The 20,938-nt window shown below is 41.3% G+C and overlaps 1 protein-coding gene across 1 annotated transcript; it reads right to left on the bottom strand.

Annotated features, from left to right (window-relative positions):
- Positions 1-20,918, bottom strand: Cir1 (corepressor interacting with RBPJ, CIR1). Its single transcript, XM_050121537.1, has 10 exons — positions 20,743-20,918; positions 18,644-18,738; positions 15,832-15,905; positions 15,290-15,300; positions 15,142-15,206; positions 14,647-14,695; positions 12,404-12,521; positions 3,588-3,694; positions 2,242-2,327; positions 1-1,058 (listed from the first exon to the last, which is right to left on the bottom strand). Exons 1-10 carry the CDS (start codon positions 20,812-20,814, stop codon positions 434-436), a joined length of 1,302 nt encoding a protein of 433 aa, XP_049977494.1. The 5' UTR covers positions 20,815-20,918; the 3' UTR covers positions 1-433.
- Positions 20,919-20,938: the final 20 nt, after the last annotated feature.

Raw genomic sequence — 20,938 nt, 5'->3', positions numbered from 1 at the left:
TACTGATTGATATCCAGTGTTTTTATTTGCCCTACTGAATTCCATCACTTACATTTTGCTTCGAGTAAATTCAAATCATAAAATAACAAATTTGAACTGATAATCATTCACGATTGTCGCTGTTTTAATGCTATTTCAAAACAACAACAAAATCACAATGACTTAACATATTTTAAATTTGGTACAAGGCATAAGAAACAGCTACCAACAGAAACAAAACTATCCCTTAAACAGAGTCCCTACAAAGATCTGCGAACTCAACCTTGTGGTACTCAGTGCTTTCATACTTGAAATGATAGTTTATAGAGATGGAAAATTAAGAACACTTTTCTTTATTAGATAATGTGCAAGTTAGCCCTTGCTGAAGATGCGGTGAGATGGAGTCCCTCACTCGCAGACAGTGGTCCCTCCGCTGCTCCTCAGCCTCCGGAGCTCACCGTGCACTGGCTTTCCTACAGTCACCATGGCCATGGCTTCTGGGGTCCTTTCTTCTGTCCCTGTCTTCATGGGGGCTCCTGCTTCGGCTTCTCCTGCAGCTCTCAGCCCTGCTGTGACTTCTGATTCCCCCGTTCCTGTCAGACCCTTTCTTCTCTGGACTATGACGATGGCTTCTGGACTTCCGTTCAGAACCAGAATGGATCTGCTTGCTATTCTCCCCAGAACTCTCTTGTTTTAGGAGCCTCAATTTTTCCACGGTTCTTCCCCTGTCACCGTGACTGCTAGAAAGTTCTTCACGAAGCTTGTTCTTAGACTTATCCTCTTTAGAGTCACCGGTTTTACTGCCTGAACATTTGGTTCTCTTTTTCTTTTTCTTCTTCTCTCTTTTCTTCTCTTGGCTGTCACTCTCACTGCTGCTTTCTGAAGTGTCAGAAGAGGAGGAGGAGGAGGAGGAGGAGGAGGAGGAGGAGGAGGAGGAGGAGGAGGAGGAGGAGGAGGAGGAGGAGGAAGAAGGGGATTTGTTTTTATGTTTTCTATGTTTACTTCTGCTCTTCTGTAGCTTTTTCTTTTTCTTATCACTTTTCTTTTTCTTTTTTTTCTTTTCAAGTCTATCCAATTTCCTATAGTTGGAAAGAAATAGTTCTTTCATCAACAAAAGAGAAACTGTCAATAGACAATATATCTCCTTAGACACTAGTGAAAATGTTGTCCACATCTAAATACATTATTTACTTTATTTAATGATAAATCATTTGCTTCCCTTTAAATTACTAAGGCACGTAGACACTGAATAGGAATTTAAATTAAGCCAACTTCTAATTATTCTTCAATGGGAATGACTGTTCTTTTGATAAAACAGTCCTATGAGTCAGAATATAAAATTATCTAGCATTCTAAATAAAATGGTTTTCTTGATTTAAAGAAAACCTGGGAAAGATGTGTAGCATTAATTGGACCTATGCACAGTTAGAAAAAGAAAGGTTCGTCTTATGTGTATGTTTTAAGTGTGGAAACATTAATATCAATCATCACTGGGCAGTGGTGGTGCACCCCTTCAATCCTAGGACTCAAGAGACAAAGGCAGGTGGATCTCTGAGTTTGAGACCAGCCTGGTCTACAGAGCAAGTTCCAGGACAGCCAGGGAAACATAGAGAAACCCTATCTTGAAAAAACAAAAACCAAAACTGACCGACAAAAAAAAAAAAAAAAAAAACCCACCAAAACCAAACCAAAAATGAAAATTGAGGATTAGAATATAGTTTGATATTATATAAAACAATTATCTACTAGTTCCCAGCAATTGTTTGACTTTAGAAATAAAACAGTTCCATTGCTTTCTGAATTGTAGTCTGGGAAGTAGGAACTGTTTAGATGGGAGTTCTGAGTCGCTGAGATACCGCCTCTTGGTGCTGCAGTCATGTTCCCTGTACCGAAACACGGTGAGCGCCCTCTATTGGACTTGGTAGATCTTGAATTCTTTAGCTAGCTCACAGGGAGTGTGTTTAACAAATTTAAGCATTACTATAAGTTTAAAAATTCTTTGAATATTCAAGAAACTTCACAAAATGTAAAAAAAGAAAAAAAAACAAAATACTTTCTAAGAACAAGTGGTGTGCAAAGATATATACAGTTTTATTAAGAAAAGTAAACTTCCAAATTAAATATTCAGAAGGTACAAGAGCTTGGTAGTATAATCTGCGGAAACAAACACTAATCAAGCAACCCACCCACAGTTTGCGCAGGAGTTTGCAGGGCCCAGGCAAGACAGTGGGGGAATCCATCGCATATGCACCCCTTAGTTACCTGAGGAGCTTCTGCTTCTGCTTGGTCGTCAGTGACTTCAAGAATTCAACCTCAGGGTCTTCTTCACCGTCACTCGCGACATAGTCCTGAGTCAACAAAGAATCCGATTGCTCGATTTTAGACAGGCTAGTTACCAGACAGGAAAGAAAGCCCTTATAGCTGAGTTTTGTGTCAGGGACATGCATAGACGGTGTGGTACTTGGGACTGAAGTGTGTGGGCTTAGACTATTTAAAGTTATGCTCTACCTGATAAGCTAGACCAAAGGTTATTTATTACCACTGCTTTGTAACTCCTGGAGACTATCAGAATGCGGAAGATAAGGACAGACAGAAGCTTTACAGCAGGCTGCTGTGCTCACACTTTAAACACTTACTGTCTAAATACAGCATTTCTAGTTTAACAAACTACAAAAACCAAGAGCATCATGAGGGGCTGGGACTACAGCTCCATAAAGAACACTCGCCGAAGATGCACATGGCCTGGCTGCAAGCTCCAGCAGCACAAACATAAAAATCTAAAGACCATGAACTGAGATCAGAAATATCAGTAAACTTTATAACACTTTATTATAAAATAGGCAATAATACAGCCTTTAAAACTGAAGCAGGGATAATGTCTCAGGGTATAAAGGCACCTGCCACCAGGCCTGACAACCTGAATTTTAATCCCTGGAATCCACATAGTGGAGAGAATTGACTCTTCCAAGTTTTCCTCTTGATTTGCACTAGCACATGTACTCAGATGCATGCCTGCACTCACAAACATGCAGCACACTCGCACACAATGCACATGTATTCATATGCATGCCTGCACTCACAAACATGCAGCACACTCGCACACACATGAACATGTACTCATATGCATGCCTGCACTCACAAACATGCAGCACACTCGTACACACACAAGTACAGCTCTTACACATACAAAATGCAGTAAGTTTAAAAGCTCTTAACTTTCTGAATTTATGAAGTTTAATAAATAAGTTTAAAGCATTTTCTATAATACCCAGGGAGCTGTTTATAGACTTCTATTGGCTCAGTTTAATGTCATTTCAAGGGTGTGTTAGCAGGAAGGAGCAAACAATCCCATCACCAGTTCAGTTAGATATTTTATCCACATAAACCCAAAGGAGCCATTTCATTTATTAAAATATAGGTTTATAAACAATTTCTCATTTAGGTTAAAGTAATAAAGCAGCAAAATCAAAATACATTTAAAGCATTTTCTTTGCTCTATCTTACTTTCCTATGGATATATGCATATTGGAAAACATTAAGTAGCAATTCACAAGCAATCACATTTAGATTTCCAGACATTTTCAGCTTACTGATAAAAAGATCATTACCTGTGATGGATCATTTGCGGTCAAGTTTCTCCCCAGTACATTTCGTTTCAGTGCAAACCCACTGTTTCTCATCTCCGCTATTAGCTCCGAGGGGTGCATCGACGGCCCTGTTCACAAAAATCACAGTTTGAATGTATCATTTATATCTCTCTACCTTTTTTGGACTCCACAGTAGGAATGCAGTTGAAGCTTTGTTAAGTAAAATCACAGCTAAATCAACTCAATAATCTTCTGCTGAGCAAATAATCAGATATGATTTTCTAAAACAGCAGTCTGGAGATTCAGAATAGAAAATAATTGCATTTTTCCTTACGTGCAAGGGGATGCTCAGCTTATGTAACTCTGTCATATTGAAATGTCTATTTGGAAGTTTTTAGTATAAAATAAAAACAAAATAATAAAAAACTACAATTAAATTTTAATTGTTATTCTCAGTTCCACTTTATTTTTTTAATCAAATACCAATACTGAATATACTAACTACCAACACACACACACATACTCAGGCACTTCATTTACTAATTGCATTCATATATGTACCCGGAACGTGAAACTTGTAATTACTGGGGTTAGTGACAAGCAGTCTGAGGCTGGTGATAGGTGTGCATATTTATTCTACCACAAACTAGCTACAGGTATGTATACTTTCTACTTCCCACAAACTGTTGCTTTTCCTTTATCCTAAGCTGGAAACTGAGCTGCTTTCTGGTCTCACAGTATGTACTAACAAAATATTTAAAGGTCTGCTCCCTGTCCTCATCATGGGACCTACTCAGGTGAGGAGACTTTCTTCCCCAGCTACATATTCTTGTCGCATTTCTGCTTTCTCTGAAGGTCAGAAACTAGACTACAACACATGACCTCAGGTGATGCATCTGTACTACAGTGTGGCAGGAGAGAGCCGCTGCCAGCGGACTTCCTGTGAAGAGACGGGGATAGAGAAGACAGATCCAGACTTCCTGTGAGGAGACGGGGGATAGACAAGACAGATCCAGACTTCCTGTGAGGAGACGGGGGATAGAGAAGAAGACAGATCCAGAAGAGGATTTCTAGTTCATTTCTCTCCCTCTGCTTTTTTGTCCTCTCCCCTTATCTGAGTGTTCAGCTACATACTACTCTGAAAATCAGAAGTCATGCAGTTCAAGTCTCTTCACTTGTCAACAGCAGCTTTGGTGAAAAAAATTTAGGCATTAGACTAATAACTTACTGAATTTTCCAAGCCTTACTATTCTGTTAAAATCACCAAGAACAACTATATACCTGCTGTTCCATGTTCTAGGTATGAGACACACATGGCAGGGGGAATTGCCCATGATGGGAGCATGGGAGAAATTAATTAAAATTAATTTCTATGGATTATTTTACATAATTTGCTTGCTAGCTAACATTAATAAAACCTTAAATAATCTTTGAATTTTAAGTATTAGTTGCCTCTGAATGACATAAAAGTAGTCATACAACTAATGTTTTAAATAAACAAAGATCACTTCGGTGGTTTTCCAAGTTTCATTTGTAGGAACAAATTTTATAAAGAGGAAAATGGGCCTTATTATTAACAACGTTAATTGAAACCAGACAAACTCAGAAAGCACACATGCTGTGGCTAGAGCACCTGACTAGCCTGAACAGGGTTCTGTGTTGGGTCCCCAGAAACACATGCCCCAAGTCAAACACGGTAAGGATGAGCAGCCTGGTTCTTAGAGTGAGAGGCTACTTTTAATTTCATTATCTTCATCCAGGATGGGCAATTTTAATATTTTAAAAACAATGTCTTCAGACTAATTCTAACAACTTTAAAATAATCTTTCCTGTGTGGCAGATAATAAAATTATGAAATAAATGGTCCTGTTTTAGCACGAACTTCCTTTCGTAGGGACTGCAAGTACAGTGTTCAGTGACATGCCTGACAAAGTCACCATTATCAACAGCATCCAAGCTACTTTCACCACTATTGTAGGATATCTTTCAAAAAGTGCTCTTTAGGGTTGGAAAGAAGGCTCAGAGGTTAAGAGCACTGGCTGCTCTTCCAGAGGTCCTGAGCTCAATTCCCAGCAACCACATGGTGGCTCACAACCATCTATCATGAGAGAAGGAAAGAAAGAAGGGAGGGAGGGAGGGAGGGAGGGAGGAGAAAAGGAAAAGCAGGGAAGGGGACGAAGTAGAAACATGTAACGTGAGTCCCAGGAAAAAGTGAACATGGCTATTAATAAAGCGTGTGGGTGATGTTTATTTATAAAGATGGGGATGTTCTATGGAAGATTTTTCTAGAGGTTATGCAAGATCCGACTGTACTAACTCTATTGAATTGTGTCATGCTCAGGATTTCCTGACACACTGCCAGTTCATCCTTAGTGGAGCTGAAGACAATAGGGCCCCCTTACTGTCCTTACCCCAACTTCACGCTAAAGACAGCCAGTTGGTCTCTATTAAGACACAGAACGTAAAGGAAAATAAAACATTTTATTTTCATCTATGTGGCTGAAAAATACAAAGGCAAGGAAATATGAAACTATGCTTATTGTATGCTAGTCAAAATTACTGTTTGCTAAAAACAACTTCGTCTTACAGAATCAATAAAGATCTATGACATATTTGATTATATCTTTATTACTTATGTTTCCAACTTCATTTACATGTAAAGTGGTGATACAACAATAAAGCTAATTCATCTGCCTCGGGGACTCTGAAAGAGACTCTTCTGTGCTGAGACCACAAAGCATCAGAACTCATTATTCACTGTAATTAGTTACAGAAATATAAACGCTCTGGCTATCCGTGAGCCTCAAAGACACTCAGGGCTGGGGATGTAACTCAGTTGGCATGTGTAGTCTGACTCCTAGCATGCCACAAAAAAATGCCTGTAATCCCAGCATTTGGACGCTGAAGGGATCAATTCAGGGTTATCTATGGCTACACAGTGAATTTGAGGCCAGCCTGGGCTACATGAGAGCTTCTCTCTCTCTCAAAAAAAAAAAAAAAAAAACAAAAACAAAAACAGTGGGGGTGGGGAGGAGACTATACTATACATGAAGTTCAGGAACAAGTTAAATCAGAAGTTAGTGCTTATGGGAGCGGGGCCAACTGGAAGGCAGCCAGGCATTCTCTAGAGTAAAGGTAATTGTCTCCACCTTGTCAAGGGTGTGGGTAGCAAGTACACAGATCTGTCAAACTCAAACCCTACACGTCAGAGTAGTGCATTTTAGCCAGGCAGTGGTGGTGCACACCTTTAATCCCAGCACTCGGGAGGCAGAGGCAGGTGGGTCTCTGTGAGTTTGAGGCCATCCTGGTCTACAGAGCTAGTTCCAGGACAAGCATCAAAGCTACAGAGAAACCCTGTCTTGAAAAACCAAAAAGAGTAGTGTATTTTAACTTTAAAAAGTTGTAGGAGGCTGGGTGTGGTGCACACCTTTAATTACAGCACTTAGGAGGCAGAGGCAGGAGGATCTCTGTTGAGTTAGCGGCCAGCCTGGTCTACTGAGTGAGTTCCAGGTCAGTCAGGACTATATAGTGAGACCCTGTCTCAGAAAAAAGTTGTAACAATACATTTAGCCAACAAGTCAATACTGATTGCTGTGTGTGGGTACTATAGACTCCAAAATATATCTATTCATTATATATCTTACTATAAGGGGAGAGACGCATGGAGTATTTGAACTTTGGATACAATATAAAAAATGATTTTTTTTTTTTTTTTTTTTTTGGAGACAGGGTTTCTCTGTGGCTTTGGAGCCTGTCCTGGAACTAGCTCTGTAGACCAGGCTGGTCTCGAACTCACAGAGATCAGCCTGCCTCTGCCTCCCGAGTGCTGGGATTAAAGGCGTGCGCCACCATCGCCCAGCTAAAAAATGATTTTTTAAAAAAGATTTATTTTATTATGTATACAGTGTGCTGTCTGTCTGTATCCCTACAGACCAGAAGGGGGGGCACCAGATTCTATTACAGATGGTTGTGAACCACCATGTGTTTGCTGGGAATTGAACTCAGGTCTTCTGGAAGAGCAGCCAGTGCTCTTAACTTCTGAGCCATCTCTCCAGTACTAGAAAATAATTTTTAAGATCTGTCTTACTAAGACTTTAGGAGTCTTGTTTTTGTCTTCAGGCTTGCAATATTTTTGAGAGAATTAGTTCACAGGGAAAGTATAACTCCTATTATAAAATGTTTAGAAGAAATGATAACTTTGCTGTTTTGAAATGCGAGGGAAGCTCGTCCAGTCCCACAGTCGCTAAACAAACTATTATCTGCTAAACACATACACTGTACCAGGCAATGGGGATAGAAAATGTTAAGATAAAGTCCCTGCTTCAGAAACAAACAGTTTCCAGGAGAAAACTAGAAGGTGGTTATCATTTTCAGACTTTCAGTGTCTAGGGAAGGGCGAAAGCAAAGTATCCTAAGCGGAACATGATGAAGGGCCACATTCTTCCCCGAATTTGATTTGGGCAGAAGAATTAGTATTTACAAGATAAACTAAATTTCATCCTTTACCTGGACAGCCACAAGCTAATTTCCTCTTAAAACTGACAGAAGTAGATGAACAAGGTAATGAGAGTTACACAAAGGAGACTTAGTGGGGCTGGGGTGACGGCTCAGCCAGTAAAGGGCTTGTCAGCAAGCACTTGGACGCGATTCCAGATCTCCAGAACACAAGTAAAAAGCTGAGGTGTGGTGTTAAATGCCTGGAATCCCAGTACCAGGAAGGAGAGAAGAGGGTCGGTGCGGCTCACCCAACACAGAGATATGGCTGTGACCTGACCCTCACGATACCCTCTGAGATTACGAGAGCTGTACCTGCCATTAGTATCAGGCATGTCTTTAACAAAAGCAGAGCCACAGATTCTAGAAATAAGAAAGATTTAAAATGAATTCTATGAGGCAGTGAGGATGGCTCTGTGGGTAAAGTCCCTTGCAGCCTAATGACCCAGGTTCACCCCATGATCCACATGCTAGGAGACAGCTGACTCTCTAGAGTTGGCCTCTGACCTCCACATGTGCGCGCGCGTATGCACGCATACAAAATGAATGAATGTAGAAAAACATCAATTCTGGGGCTAGAGGTATAGCTCAATGGTAATGTTGGCTAGCATGTGTTAAGGTCATGGTTTGATCCGTAGTATCTCAAGAAAGCCCATTGTCAAATCAAAACCAATCTTTACCTTAAGGAACAACCAAGTAAACCCAAAAAGAAAGAAAATGGTAAAGAGGAGGGAAAATTTCACCATCCTGAAAGCTACTTCTCTGCAAAGATCACTAAAACTGAAAGAGCAGGGCTAGAGAGATGGCTCAGAAGTTAAGGGCACTGGCTGGTCTTCCAGAGGTCCTGAGTTCAATTCCCAGCAACCACATGGTGGCTCACAGCCATCTGTACTGAGATATGGTGCTCTCTTCTGGCCTGCAGGGATATATTCAAGCAGAACACTGTATATATAATAAATGAATAAATCTTATATTAAAAAAAACCCTGAAAAAGCATTAGCCAAATAATCAAGAAAAGAGAGGAGGCACAATGACTAATAATAGGAAAGAATGAAGAGGTCACTACAGACCCCAGGGGTATTAGAAAGGTAATACAGGTACATTATAAATAACTCTGGTTTTGGAGTTTTATTTATATGAAATGAACTAAACACCAAGAAGATTAAAATATAAGAACACTCACATAATTAAAGAAATTTAATAAAAGTAATGACTTTTGAAGACAGAAAGCTTCAGGCCCCCAGAGGGATTTACTAGCTAAATCTATTAAACATATAAAGGGAAAATATAAATAGATATAAAAGGATAGAAAAACTGCAGGCCAGTATCTCTCATGAACAGATGTGGAAACCCTTGACAATGTATTAGCAAACTGATTCCAATAATGTATAAAAACAATTTACACCACAGCCAAGTGGAGTTTAATCCAGATATGCAAGGCTGGTTCAGAATCTGAAAATCAATTAGTGTAGCTGTGGTATGCACCTGTAATCCCAGTGATTGGGATCTAAGGCAAGAGAATCCAAAGTCTGAGATTAGTCAGCACTCCAAAATAAATTCTGATTCCAGTCTGTTAAAAAAAACTCAATGTACCCAGGTGGTGGTGGCGGATGCCTTTAATCCCAGCACTCAGGAGGCAGAGAGGCAGGAGGATCTCTGTGAGTTCAAGACCAGCCTAGTCTACAAAGAGAGTTCTAGGGCAGTCGAGGCTATACAAAGAAACCCACAGAACTGAACTGTTCATTTGAAATTATAGCTCAATAACACTGATGAAAAAACACTTGAAATTTCCCACTCTACTTTCTCAGAAGGAGTTTAATGTAACATAAAGTTAAGAGTCAGTAGTAACAAAGGTGGCAGGGCTAGGGACGGAGCTTTATGTCCAGTGTCTCCCAGGATGCAGGAAGCCCTGAGCCACACACATACACCAGGAGTGGTAGCTTTTACCTGTAATCCCAGCACTGAGGAGATGGAGGCAGAAGGATCAGAGTTCAAGGAAATCCTTGGCTACTTTGTAGTAAAGCCAGGCTCAGACCACATAACATAATGTTTAGAAAGGGGGGGGAAAAAAAGAAAAGCTACCCGGTATAGAAAAGGCATGTGGGCTGCCATTTAATTACACCGCAGGGAAAATAGTTTATAAAAATTCATTCATGGCTGAGGCTTACAAGTTTTGGAGGTAATTTTGATGTGTCTGGAGTGGATGGAAACTTACAAACTTAAGATGATCTTATCAGCAGAAAAGATATTCTAAACCAGCTTAGCCCAAAGAAGCATTTTGATTGCCTAATTTAACTCTGTAAAGGAGAAGTACATCTTATAGCTGGTCTCTGTAAACCTCACAGCTGGACTAGGCTAACAGCACCTTGCAGTTCCCAGTGATCAAAGTAAGTTACTTTATATACTATACTCAGAATTTCATAATAGAAATAATGTAACCCCAGGGGGTGTGGTTATCATGAAATAATTACACTCCTGGGAGATTACAGGCACAAGGCTGTACCCCAGGGGTGTGATTATCCCATGATAACCACATCCACTGAAATTGCCTTATTGCAAAAATAATCTCTATTCACTGGCAGGACATTATTCAATAGGTGATTTTTTTTTTAAATGAAAAGACGTTTTTAGCTTGAATCAGCAAGTGGATTAGGAAATTGGTCAGTTTATTTTTTACTGCATTCAAATTCAGAATACACTGCCATTGTTTGCTTTCCTATTTGATACAGCAGTGTTTTGATTTTGTTTTTGAGAAGCTTTTAGGCGTTCCCCTTAGCTTTCATTAAGTGCTAGTTAGACTCAGGTCGGGCTCTGAAGGCCCTGCTAATGCAGCAGCATGATTTAAAACACTGATACCACATACAGTTTCAGTTCTTCTAAAACAACGCTCACTAAAAAACTGACAAGTGATTTACTCTCACTGTTGGAGATATAAATAAGTAAAAATACGGGGCAAAGGCGCTTAGGCAATCCTACCAGTCAAATCAGAGACTGTTAACATTTTGGTCTGTTTCTTTCCAACACCTTTCCTAAAGTATGTGTTTTGCTCTAAGTCTACCCAAAGATAAAGAGAAACACCTGTCCAGCTACTGCTTAATTAATTATGATTAATTATGTGCTGCGGTGCTGGAGCTCAAATCCAGGGCCTTGTGCGCTCTAGACAAAGTCTCTACCACTGAGCTCTGGTCTTAATGTGTTAGAACCTGACTTTTTACTTGACTAAATGTTGTAAACAACATTCATATCACTAAGGAATCTTCCTACCATCTTGTTTATTTATTGAGACAGGTCTCACGGTTGAGATCTGATTACCTCCCCCCCCCCCCCCCTAAGTACTGATATCAAGACAGGTTTCTTCCTATCAATTTAATACTGCACCACGAAATATGCCTTGGTAACAATGTCCATACTTATTATTCATTTAATACCTTTTTATTAGATATTTAGGCATTTTTTTTGTCCTTTAACAACATACCCATAATTATTTCCTTATGATAAAAATCATGACTTTCATAAACTCCACAATTTAAGCGAACAGAAATAAGCACCATCCTGCTGAAGCTCGGTTATTCTTCTGCTTAAGCAGATGACTCTCAGCCTTGAGGGCGCATCCGCTATAGATCAGGACTTTAAGAATCTTATCATGTAGCTCAATCTTTTTTCGTCACTTCTGAAGGACAGGCCTGACTACACTGGGGACTTGCCTTCGCTCATACAACAGGAGCAGATGGTAAAATGCGTCGGTCTACTTTTATCTCCACTTAATCAGTGTTCAGTGCTTTCAGAGGCAGAGGCAGGCAGGTCTCTGGGACTTCAAGACCAGCCTGATCTACACAGTGTGTTCCAGGTCAGCCAGGGTTACAGAGTCAGACCCTGACTCCACACAGCTGCAATCTTAGCGCTCAAGAGGTAGAGGACTAGGACAGGAGTTCAAGGTCATCTATGGCCACACAGCGAGTTTGGAACCAGTTTAGCTTTATGAGACCTCGTTTCAAACAAACAAAACAAAAAAATGAATTTAAAAAATTCACAGAAACTGACTAGAAAAGTTAAACTCTATTTTAGTACATTCAAACTTAACACAGATAATGAAGGTTTCCCACTTATCTATCACCTTTTGGGGGGAGGCAGAGAGAAAGGGGGGTGCTAGAGACTGAATCCAGGGCCTCACACGCACTTGGCAGGCAAGGCGCTCTACCACTGAGACACCACTAGCTCTATCATCCCATCTGGGAATGCATCTTAGTCCACAAAAACTAAATTCAAGTGCAACAAAAGAGTTCAGTTTAAATAAAAATGTTACTTTATCTTTCCTTGTTTGATAAAATTTTGTGTTTGCTTACCTGAGCCATCAGTAGGAACTGAACTTGCATTGATTCCAGAAAGACCAAACAAGGGACATTCTCGATCTGTGTTCACGTGACCCCACTTGTGACACTTAATACACCTGACATTTCGAACCTGAGAAATAAACATTATTTTGATTCTCAAATGCCAAGAGCCTAACATTCAACTCAGCATTTTTATTTAGGTCCCGCCCCCTTTTCTTCTTTTTCTTTTCTTTCTCTTTTTTTTTTTTTTTGAGACAGGGCCTCACTATAGCTTTGGCTAGTCTGGAACTTGCTATACAGATCAGGTTGGCCTTGAACTCACAGAGATCCACCAGCTTCTGCTTCCAGAGGGCTAATATTAAAACATATCACCATACTTGGCTAAGTTCCTTTGTAAAATAATCACCAGGGAAAGAGATTCTATAGTTACGATGGGTAAGTCAATACAAATACTAAGCCCTTCCTTCTATTATAAATTTGCCTAAAATCCAAAGTGAATCCTATCTGTGCCGCCTACAATAAAGCAATGCCATCCGAAAAGAAACAGTAAAATATCAAAGAATTATGTCACGGTTTAATTTTAGGTTCCCTAATACCCCCACCCCTTTCTCTGTAGGGCCTTGCCCCACCCCCACCGTCCACTCGCTGACACCCAGGCTATGCCACCACACCAGCTACTTTTCTCCCGACTGCAGCCAGGCGCTCACAACACTCAGAGCGAGCGCTTTTTCACAACGCTCTCCCTAGCCCTGCCTCGAGTTCCACATCTCTAAACCAGGGGTTAGTGAACTTATTCTGTGAGGTAAAAAGGGTATTTCAGGTTTTATTTTATGCTTGTGTCTGCTGTCGTGAAGGGATGTGCAGGAGAGCTGCCACAGACAATGCAGTGAGCAGGCAATGTTTTTCACAAGGGTCACTCTGGAGTGACAGTTGACTGTTTCTAATTCAGGAACATTTTCTAAATTGTAAGAAAACTGTAGCGACCACCACCCTCACTGGAAAACTTGGCTCTCTCCTTCCATCTAAGCTGTTTAACTGCGATGCTAATTTCAGCTGGAATCAACTAAAACCCAAGCTGCTACTCCTGTGTAGTGGTTTTAGAGAAAGTGGCCCCCACAGGCTCACGGGAGTGGTGCTATTAGAGGTGTGGCCTCGCTGCAGCAGGTGGCACCGGAGGAAGTGTGTGTGCTGGGGTGGGCACGGAGCTGTTAGGTGCCCAGTCTAGCCCAGTGTGGCTCTCTGTCTCCTCCTGATGCCTAGGGATCCAGATGTAGAACTCTCAGTGTCTTCCCCAGCACCAGGTCTGCCCATGCGCCACTGTACTTCCCGCCAGGATGATAATGGACTAAACCTCTGACCGCTAAGCCAGCCCCAATGAAATGTTTTCCTCTGTAAGAGTTGCCATGGTTATGACATCTCTTCACAACAGTAAAACCCTACTGACGACACTCCTGTGAGGGATTTTCTTGATCAAGTTATGAAATCTGGCCCCACCTCCTGGTGACAGCCCGCATAAATGGAACTTGAAGAAGGAAGCTTTGCTTTTTGCCTGTTTGCTCTTCCTCACTGGCAATTTCGAGTTCCTCTACCTATCCTGTTGCTGCATGTATTAAATCCTACCTGACTTCAAGAATCTAATGCAGACTGAAGAGCAGCAGCTTCGCAGGAATCCTCCAGGACTCCAGAGACAACCAGCCTCGTGGACTCAACAGTTACTGGATTCTCAGCCTTTCTACCATGAGACAGCCACTGCTGGACTACCTAACACATCCTCTAGCTAGCATATATTCATCCTATATCTGAACCACATCCTCTAGCTAGCATATATTCATCCTATATCTGAACCACATCCTCTAGCTAGCATATATTCATCCTATATCTGAACCACATCCTCTAGCTAGCATATATTCATCCTATATCTGAACCACATCCTCTAGCTAGCATATATTCATCTATACCTGAACCACATCCTCTAGCATATATTCATCTATACCTGAACCACATCCTCTAGCTAGCATATATTTATCCTATACCTGAACCACATCCTCTAGCTAGCATATATTTATCCTATACCTGAACCACATCCTCTAGCATATATTCATCTATACCTGAACCACATCCTCTAGCTAGCATATATTCATCCTATCAGCTCCGTTCCTTTAGAGAACTCTAATACAAACATGTTTTGGAAAATAATTTAAAATTTATGTACTAAATAAAAATTATTCTTAAAGAGCAAAATATGCGTCACTTGCCTGGATACCAAAGGGCTGATCTCTGATGTTCATGTCATCTTTCGCATATCTGTTAAATACAAAAAATGTTAAGACTATAATATTAAGAACAACTTAATTCAATGGCAGTTAACTTGAAAAAATTTATCACTCTTAAAACAGAAAATGCATTACTACCAGCATCAATTTTAAAATGTATACAGCAGTGGTTCTCAACCATCCTAACGCTGCAACCCTTTTATAGAGTTTCTCATGTTGTAGTGACCCCAACCATAAGACTTTCTTAGTTGCTACTTTATAACTGTAATTCTGCTACTGTTATGAGTCCTAATGTAAATATATGTGTTTTTCCATAGTCCTTTGGAGGTTGTGATTTACAGGTTGAGAACCACTGGGCTACATAGTCTGATGATGTAGTTTTAAAAAGCGAACAAGTTCGTAAGTCCAGGCTAGAATGACGCATGCTGGTTGTCTAAGGTAAGTCACAGTAGTCACACGGTTTCCCCTAGTACTCACTTTTCTCTCGGAGCACCTTTCTGCCACTCAAATTTGTATTCTGTCTCTCCTTCCGTTTCTTCCTTCTACAGCAGGCAGGAGAAATTCTTGAATTTCCCATAAAACCACAATCAACCATAAATCAGTTCAAACAGAGAAGAGCACTTACCTCTTTGTTTTCTTGATTGCACATTCACAGCACAGAGAGAAGCAGGACAAGTTAGCAGTGCCAGTGGAGAAGTCTACTTATTATTACGCTGTATTACTTAACTGTGCCCTGGAAGAATTAACTGGTTTTTCTTTTATTATAAAATAAAACTCCAGATCACTGAGGGATAAAATACAACCTTGCACTAGAGTCCAGAATAGGTATGCTGACTTTTACTTTTTAGGTCTTTATGCTTTTCACTGGCAGTGAACAGCCTTTCCATTTGAAAATGTGTTTGGCGAGGACTACAGATGTGTGCGCTGTAAGAGGATAAATGAACTTCCACAATATTAAGCATCCCCCTCCTCCGAAGGACATAAGCTACTACATTAGAAAAATATTTTGTTTTTCTTCTACTGTGTTGCTGACAGCATCTGAGCTGCTACCATCAGAGTAACAATGAAGGAAAAGGTGAAGATAGCCTTTAGTACACCGCCTGCTCCTCTCAACATAACATCTCCATCCACAATCACATCCAAGCTGACAGGAAATGAGGCAAGTACCTTTTTTAACTCCCGGTGGGGCCTCGTACATGAAATTCAGGCCGTTCTTTACACGCTCGTCTCCCATAAGCAATCTGAAGGAAATAACAGTACAATTTTAGACAGAAGGACGGCGTGACAGCACAGCAGCTCTCAAGGAATAACCCTACAGGAACTAAGATATCTTATCAGAGATAAAGCCGGGAAAGTGCTGCCTTATTAGAAAGAGAGACTTGTAACTTCTTCCCTCTAGTTCTCCCAGTAAGAAAGGAAGGAAAGATGATATGGTGACTCTTACAGAACTGTCTTAAAAACCTGTGAGATGCTGCCCAAACAGTCACTTTTGAAATCCTATGTGCTACCAGGCATTTTGGTGCCACAACCTTTTCTTTTTAAAATAATTTCAGATCTTTTCTTCTTGGTTTTTCCAGGCAGGGTTTCTCTGTGTAGCCCTGGCTGTCTTAGAACTTGCTCTGTAGACCAGGCTGGTCTCAAACTCAGAGATCCGCCTGCCTCTGCCTCCCAAGAGCTGGGATTAAAGGCGTGCGCCACCACCAGCAGCTATTTTAGTGTTTTTAATTGTGTGTGTCTTCTAACTCTATGTTAGTCTTAGGGATTGCATTCACCTTCACTCATCTGGCCAACCCTCCACCTTACTTTTTAGACAAGTTCTCTCACTAAACCTGGGGTTCACTGATTGGACTACAATAGCTAACCAGCAAGCCCAGGGATCTTCCTGTTTCTACCTCTGGAGCACCGGAATCACAGACAAGCTTTTTATGTGGGGGCTTGGAATCCAAACTAGGTCCTCTTACCTTCATGACAAATACTTTACACACTGAGCTAACTTCCCAGTTCGGAGAATCACATTTTTTAATGAGAATAAAGAAAAAAAATAACAAAATTCTATAATAGGCTAATACACCGAAGCCAGAAATGACTGCTCCTCATAGAAAATCTTAGGCAGTGACTGAACTTCCTGCTGCAGGCTCTGTGCACAGCGTGCTGCTGTTGGTCTTCCTGGGTGAAGACCCACAGCAAACAGTGTGGCTACGCTGAGTTCAAGTTAAGTCTATAACATTCTCCATTTTTCCTCTGTTGGATTCTATATTCCCTGCCTCCCAAAAGAAAAAAGAAAACAAACAAAAAACAAAAACTCAAGGACACATAAATATATATCTTTACTGTGGAACATTATTCTTTAAGTAAAAGGAATGTGTACTAATGTATGTGGCGGATGACCTTCAAAACAGGCTAAATGAAAGAAATCAGGGACCAGTAACTCAGCTCAGTGGCCTAAGTTGCCACCACCCAAGCTTGCTGACCCGAGTTCAAGCCTGGGACTCCCACCAAGCAGGCCTCTGACTTCCACATGTGCACCAAGGTCCTCATATGCTCCCGACATATATACATACACACAAATAAATCAATATACTTGTTAAAATTTAAAAGTTAACCAATCACAAAAGACCATTTAATCATCTACCCTTTGTGTCCATAATTCTAAAAAATTCATAGGTAGACAGTAAAATGGTCATGACTTGTGAGAAGCAGAAATGGGATAAATTAGGAAATGCGGAATGATTACTAATGAACACAACACTGTCTTTTCAGGTGATGAATGTTTTGAAATTCGCTATGGTTATGGCTTAGCGACACTAAGCAAACTTAAAAACCTAGGTATATTTTAAACAGATCTGTAAATTTTGTCTTAACACCATTTAAAAACTGTAAATCAAGTACATGAAAAGCTGAGCTTCACCAGACATCGAGAAATAACAAATCAAAACTGCAACGAGCTACTGCTTCATACTTACGAGCATGGTTATTAGTAAGTGAGCCGAGATGTAACCCAGCCGGTAGAGGGAAGCCCTGGGTTTGATTGCTAACATCGTATACACTAGGTCTAGTAGCACAGGCCAGAACTTGGGAATTCAAGGCAGGAGAATCAAGGAGTTTTAGGTCATCCTCAACTTCATAGGAAGGAAGTTCAAGAGCAGCTTAGGCTGTGGAAAGTTTGGTGGCTCTTTAAAAAGCTAACCAAAGAATTACTGTAAGAGCGACCAACTCTGCTCCTAACACATCAACAAAGCAGACAACAGTCTTGAACAGATACCTCTATGCCAATGTTTTTTTTTTTTAATATTTATTTATTTATTTATTTATTTATTTATTATGTATACAATATTCTGTCTGTGTGTATGCCTGCAGGCCAGAAGAGGGCACCAGACCTCATTATAGATGGTTGTGAGCCACCATGTGGTTGCTGGGAATTGAACTCAGGACCTCTGGAAGAGCAGGCAGTGCTCTTACCCTCTGAGCCATCTCTCCAGCCCCCCTCTATGCCAATGTTAACAGCACGATCCAATTATCAATAAACTCATGTCTCAAGTTCCAAATATAAAAGTTTCAAAAATAAATGCTGCTTCAGAGTACAGTCTACTTAACCAAAACACCCCTATTCAGCTCATTAACCAAATACAAACACAGTGAAAGCAATTAAAAGGCAGGCATTATCCTAAAAGAAGCCAATGGACCCCAGCCACCACGCACAGGCCAAAGACACCGGCTTCTCCTCTAAGAGTCCTGGGCATCTCTCATTTCGGTGTATTGAAGAGGAAGCTTTCTAATAGCTATCAGTAGTTAACACGCAGGGTTTATGATGTCTGCAAGCTCGGCCTCATTTAGGACTTGCTCACAGTCTGATGAGTCAAACGCAACTGTACTTTAGGTGAAGAATAGCTAAAGACGGGAACGGTGACCATGTGTGATTATGGGAGAGCAGCTGACTCGCTACTGACTCTTTTGAAAGCACTAATAAGGTGGCGCTTACCTGTTATCATATGACTCTTGCTCTTTAAGGTACTGCTGCATTAATTCTTCTTGTTTCTTTTTATCATATGATATTTTCTGCTCTGCCATCCATACCTACAACAGTGAAACAAAATATAATTTAACAACCTTATTAAACAGGCTGCTTCGTGTGTATATACATGCACGTATGCATGTATGCATGTGTGTGGTACGTGCATGTGAGCATGGAGTCAAGGGTTTAAAGCAAACTGTCTTCTTCAGTCACTTTCTTACTGAGGCAGGGTCTCTCACCGAACCCAGAGTTCAACTCCGCTAGTCTAGCTACCAGCTTGCAAGGAGGATCTCCTATCTTCATCCCCTGAGGGCGAGGATTACAAACGGGCCCCGTGGTGACCTGGCTTTCATGTAGGTGCTGAGGATGCAAACTCTGCCCTCACACTCGTGCACCAGGTGCTTTATCCGCTAAGTCTCCCTGACAGCCCTAGAAGCTGGCTCGTCTTCTGTAATCAGCCACACCTGGTTAGCCAGGCGTGCTGGCTCACGTCTGCAATCCCAGAACTCAGGAGGCTGAGGTAGGGGTAACTAGGTGTTCCAGGTCATTCAGAGCTACACAGGGAGACCCTGTCCAAAAGCAAGCCCCCCCCAACCAGAAAAATTACCATGTATGTCAAGCTTTAGATTTTACAGTTAACTAGTCTCAATGGAGCAAGAACTGAGATAAAAGTAAAACATAGGTCCATCGCCGAAGAGCTCACAATGATTCTTCTGCATATTATATACTATTTCATGACTGTTATAAAGTATTTCATGACTTAAAAAAGAAACTAAGAGTCAAGTGCAGTGGCTTACACCTGCAATTTCAGCATCTGGGAGGCAGAGACAGGAGGATCAGGAATTCAGGGCCATCCTCCCTGGATAGTAAGTTTGAAGCCTGCCTAGATTACAGGAGACTCCACCTCAAAAAAGAGGCCATGAAATGTGTAAAAGACGTGGAGAGTATGTACAAAATAAATAGAACAAGACTTTGGAGGGGGCCAAGGAATAAGGCAGAGATAGAAAGACCAAGCAAGCCGGTTTTCTTGGGGGTGGGGAGTGGCTTAACCGTAGCACTTGGGAGGCAGAGACAGGTGAATCTCTGGAAATTCGAGGGAGCCCAGTTTATACAGAAAAACCCTGCCTCGAAAAAAAAAATTAAGTAACTATATTCACAGATAAACGGTGTTAACACTACTTGTATTTTCTTCCACAGATATTCTAATGTATATATATATATATATACACTCATATACACATAACATTCTTCATATTCATGGCAACATACAGGATCCATAACTGGCTTAGAAACAACTAAAAGCTTAATATATTCTCACAAGCCTGTGTACTTCTGAGTACTTTTCGTGATGCATACATAAAAGGATGGCCTCGAACTCAGAGATCCTCCTGCCTCTGCCTCCCGAGTGCTGGGATCAAAGGCGTGCACCACCAATGCCCGGCTCCCCCTTTCTATTCTTTCCCCACACTATCTCAATTAATCTTCCAACAATTTTACACATGACGGCAACTGACATTGTCATTCATAATTAACAGAGTAGGAGGCTAACGATCACACCATTATACATTTTCTGCGAGGCTTCGGGGCTAAATGTGACTGTACTGAACTAGCAAGAAGTCCGGTCTGACTCAAAAGCTCAGACACTCTCCATCGCCATTCTTTCGCGCTATAATTCGGTGCTGTGTCCAGCACTTGATTGACCTGTAATTTTTTTTTTTTTTTAAAAGAAACGTTTGAACTTGAATGCGGCCATCAGACGCCACACTACTGGATGGAGATGTGGGCTGGAGTGAAAACAGGGTGGCTTTCTCTGGGAAGCTCTGTTAAGGACCGAGTCTCCACTCAGGGAAGCAGCGCTCCCGGGTCTTGGTCTTGGGGCTCCAGAAGACGGACCCGGAATGAGTTATGGCGTCAGTGTCCACAGTGACCGACAGGACCGGACTTGGGGGACCATCCGGTCTGTCGGGTTAGCATGGAGAAAGCGACGAGGTCTCCAGGCCCGCAGAGGACACGACCGTCCCAGGGAGCTCGGCTCATCGCTGCCCTCTCCGGATCCCTCTACTCACCTTCTTGATGTTGGATTTGGACGCAGGATGAAAGTCCTTTTTGCACATGAAATTAGCGAACGACTTCCCCATCTTGGAGTACGAGACGCAGAACTACTCAGCCGCTAGGTCTGCGAGGGACGTAAACAAACTCCGGGAGCGTCACCGGAACTGTCAGGAGAGCGTGGGAGAGAACGTCGGAGGTCGAAGGGGACTA

Source organism: Alexandromys fortis, unplaced genomic scaffold, assembly GCF_014885135.2.
Source record: "Alexandromys fortis isolate MF-2015 unplaced genomic scaffold, M_Fortis_MF-2015_v1.1 scaffold_8_9099976_23576923, whole genome shotgun sequence".
Lineage (NCBI taxonomy): Eukaryota > Metazoa > Chordata > Mammalia > Rodentia > Cricetidae > Alexandromys > Alexandromys fortis.
This window is presented reverse-complemented; position numbering and strand designations above follow the sequence as displayed.

Coding starts and splice junctions, on each gene's coding strand:
- Cir1 (XM_050121537.1), bottom strand. CDS start 20,814: ATGGGGAAGTCGTTCGCTAATTTCATGTGCAAAAAGGACTTTCATCCT. Junction 3,695..12,403: donor AGTTCCTACTGATGGCTCAG/GTAAGCAAACAC, acceptor TTTTGTGAACAG/GGCCGTCGATGCACCCCTCG. Junction 1,059..2,241: donor CAGAAGCAGAAGCTCCTCAG/GTAACTAAGGGG, acceptor TTCCAACTATAG/GAAATTGGATAGACTTGAAA.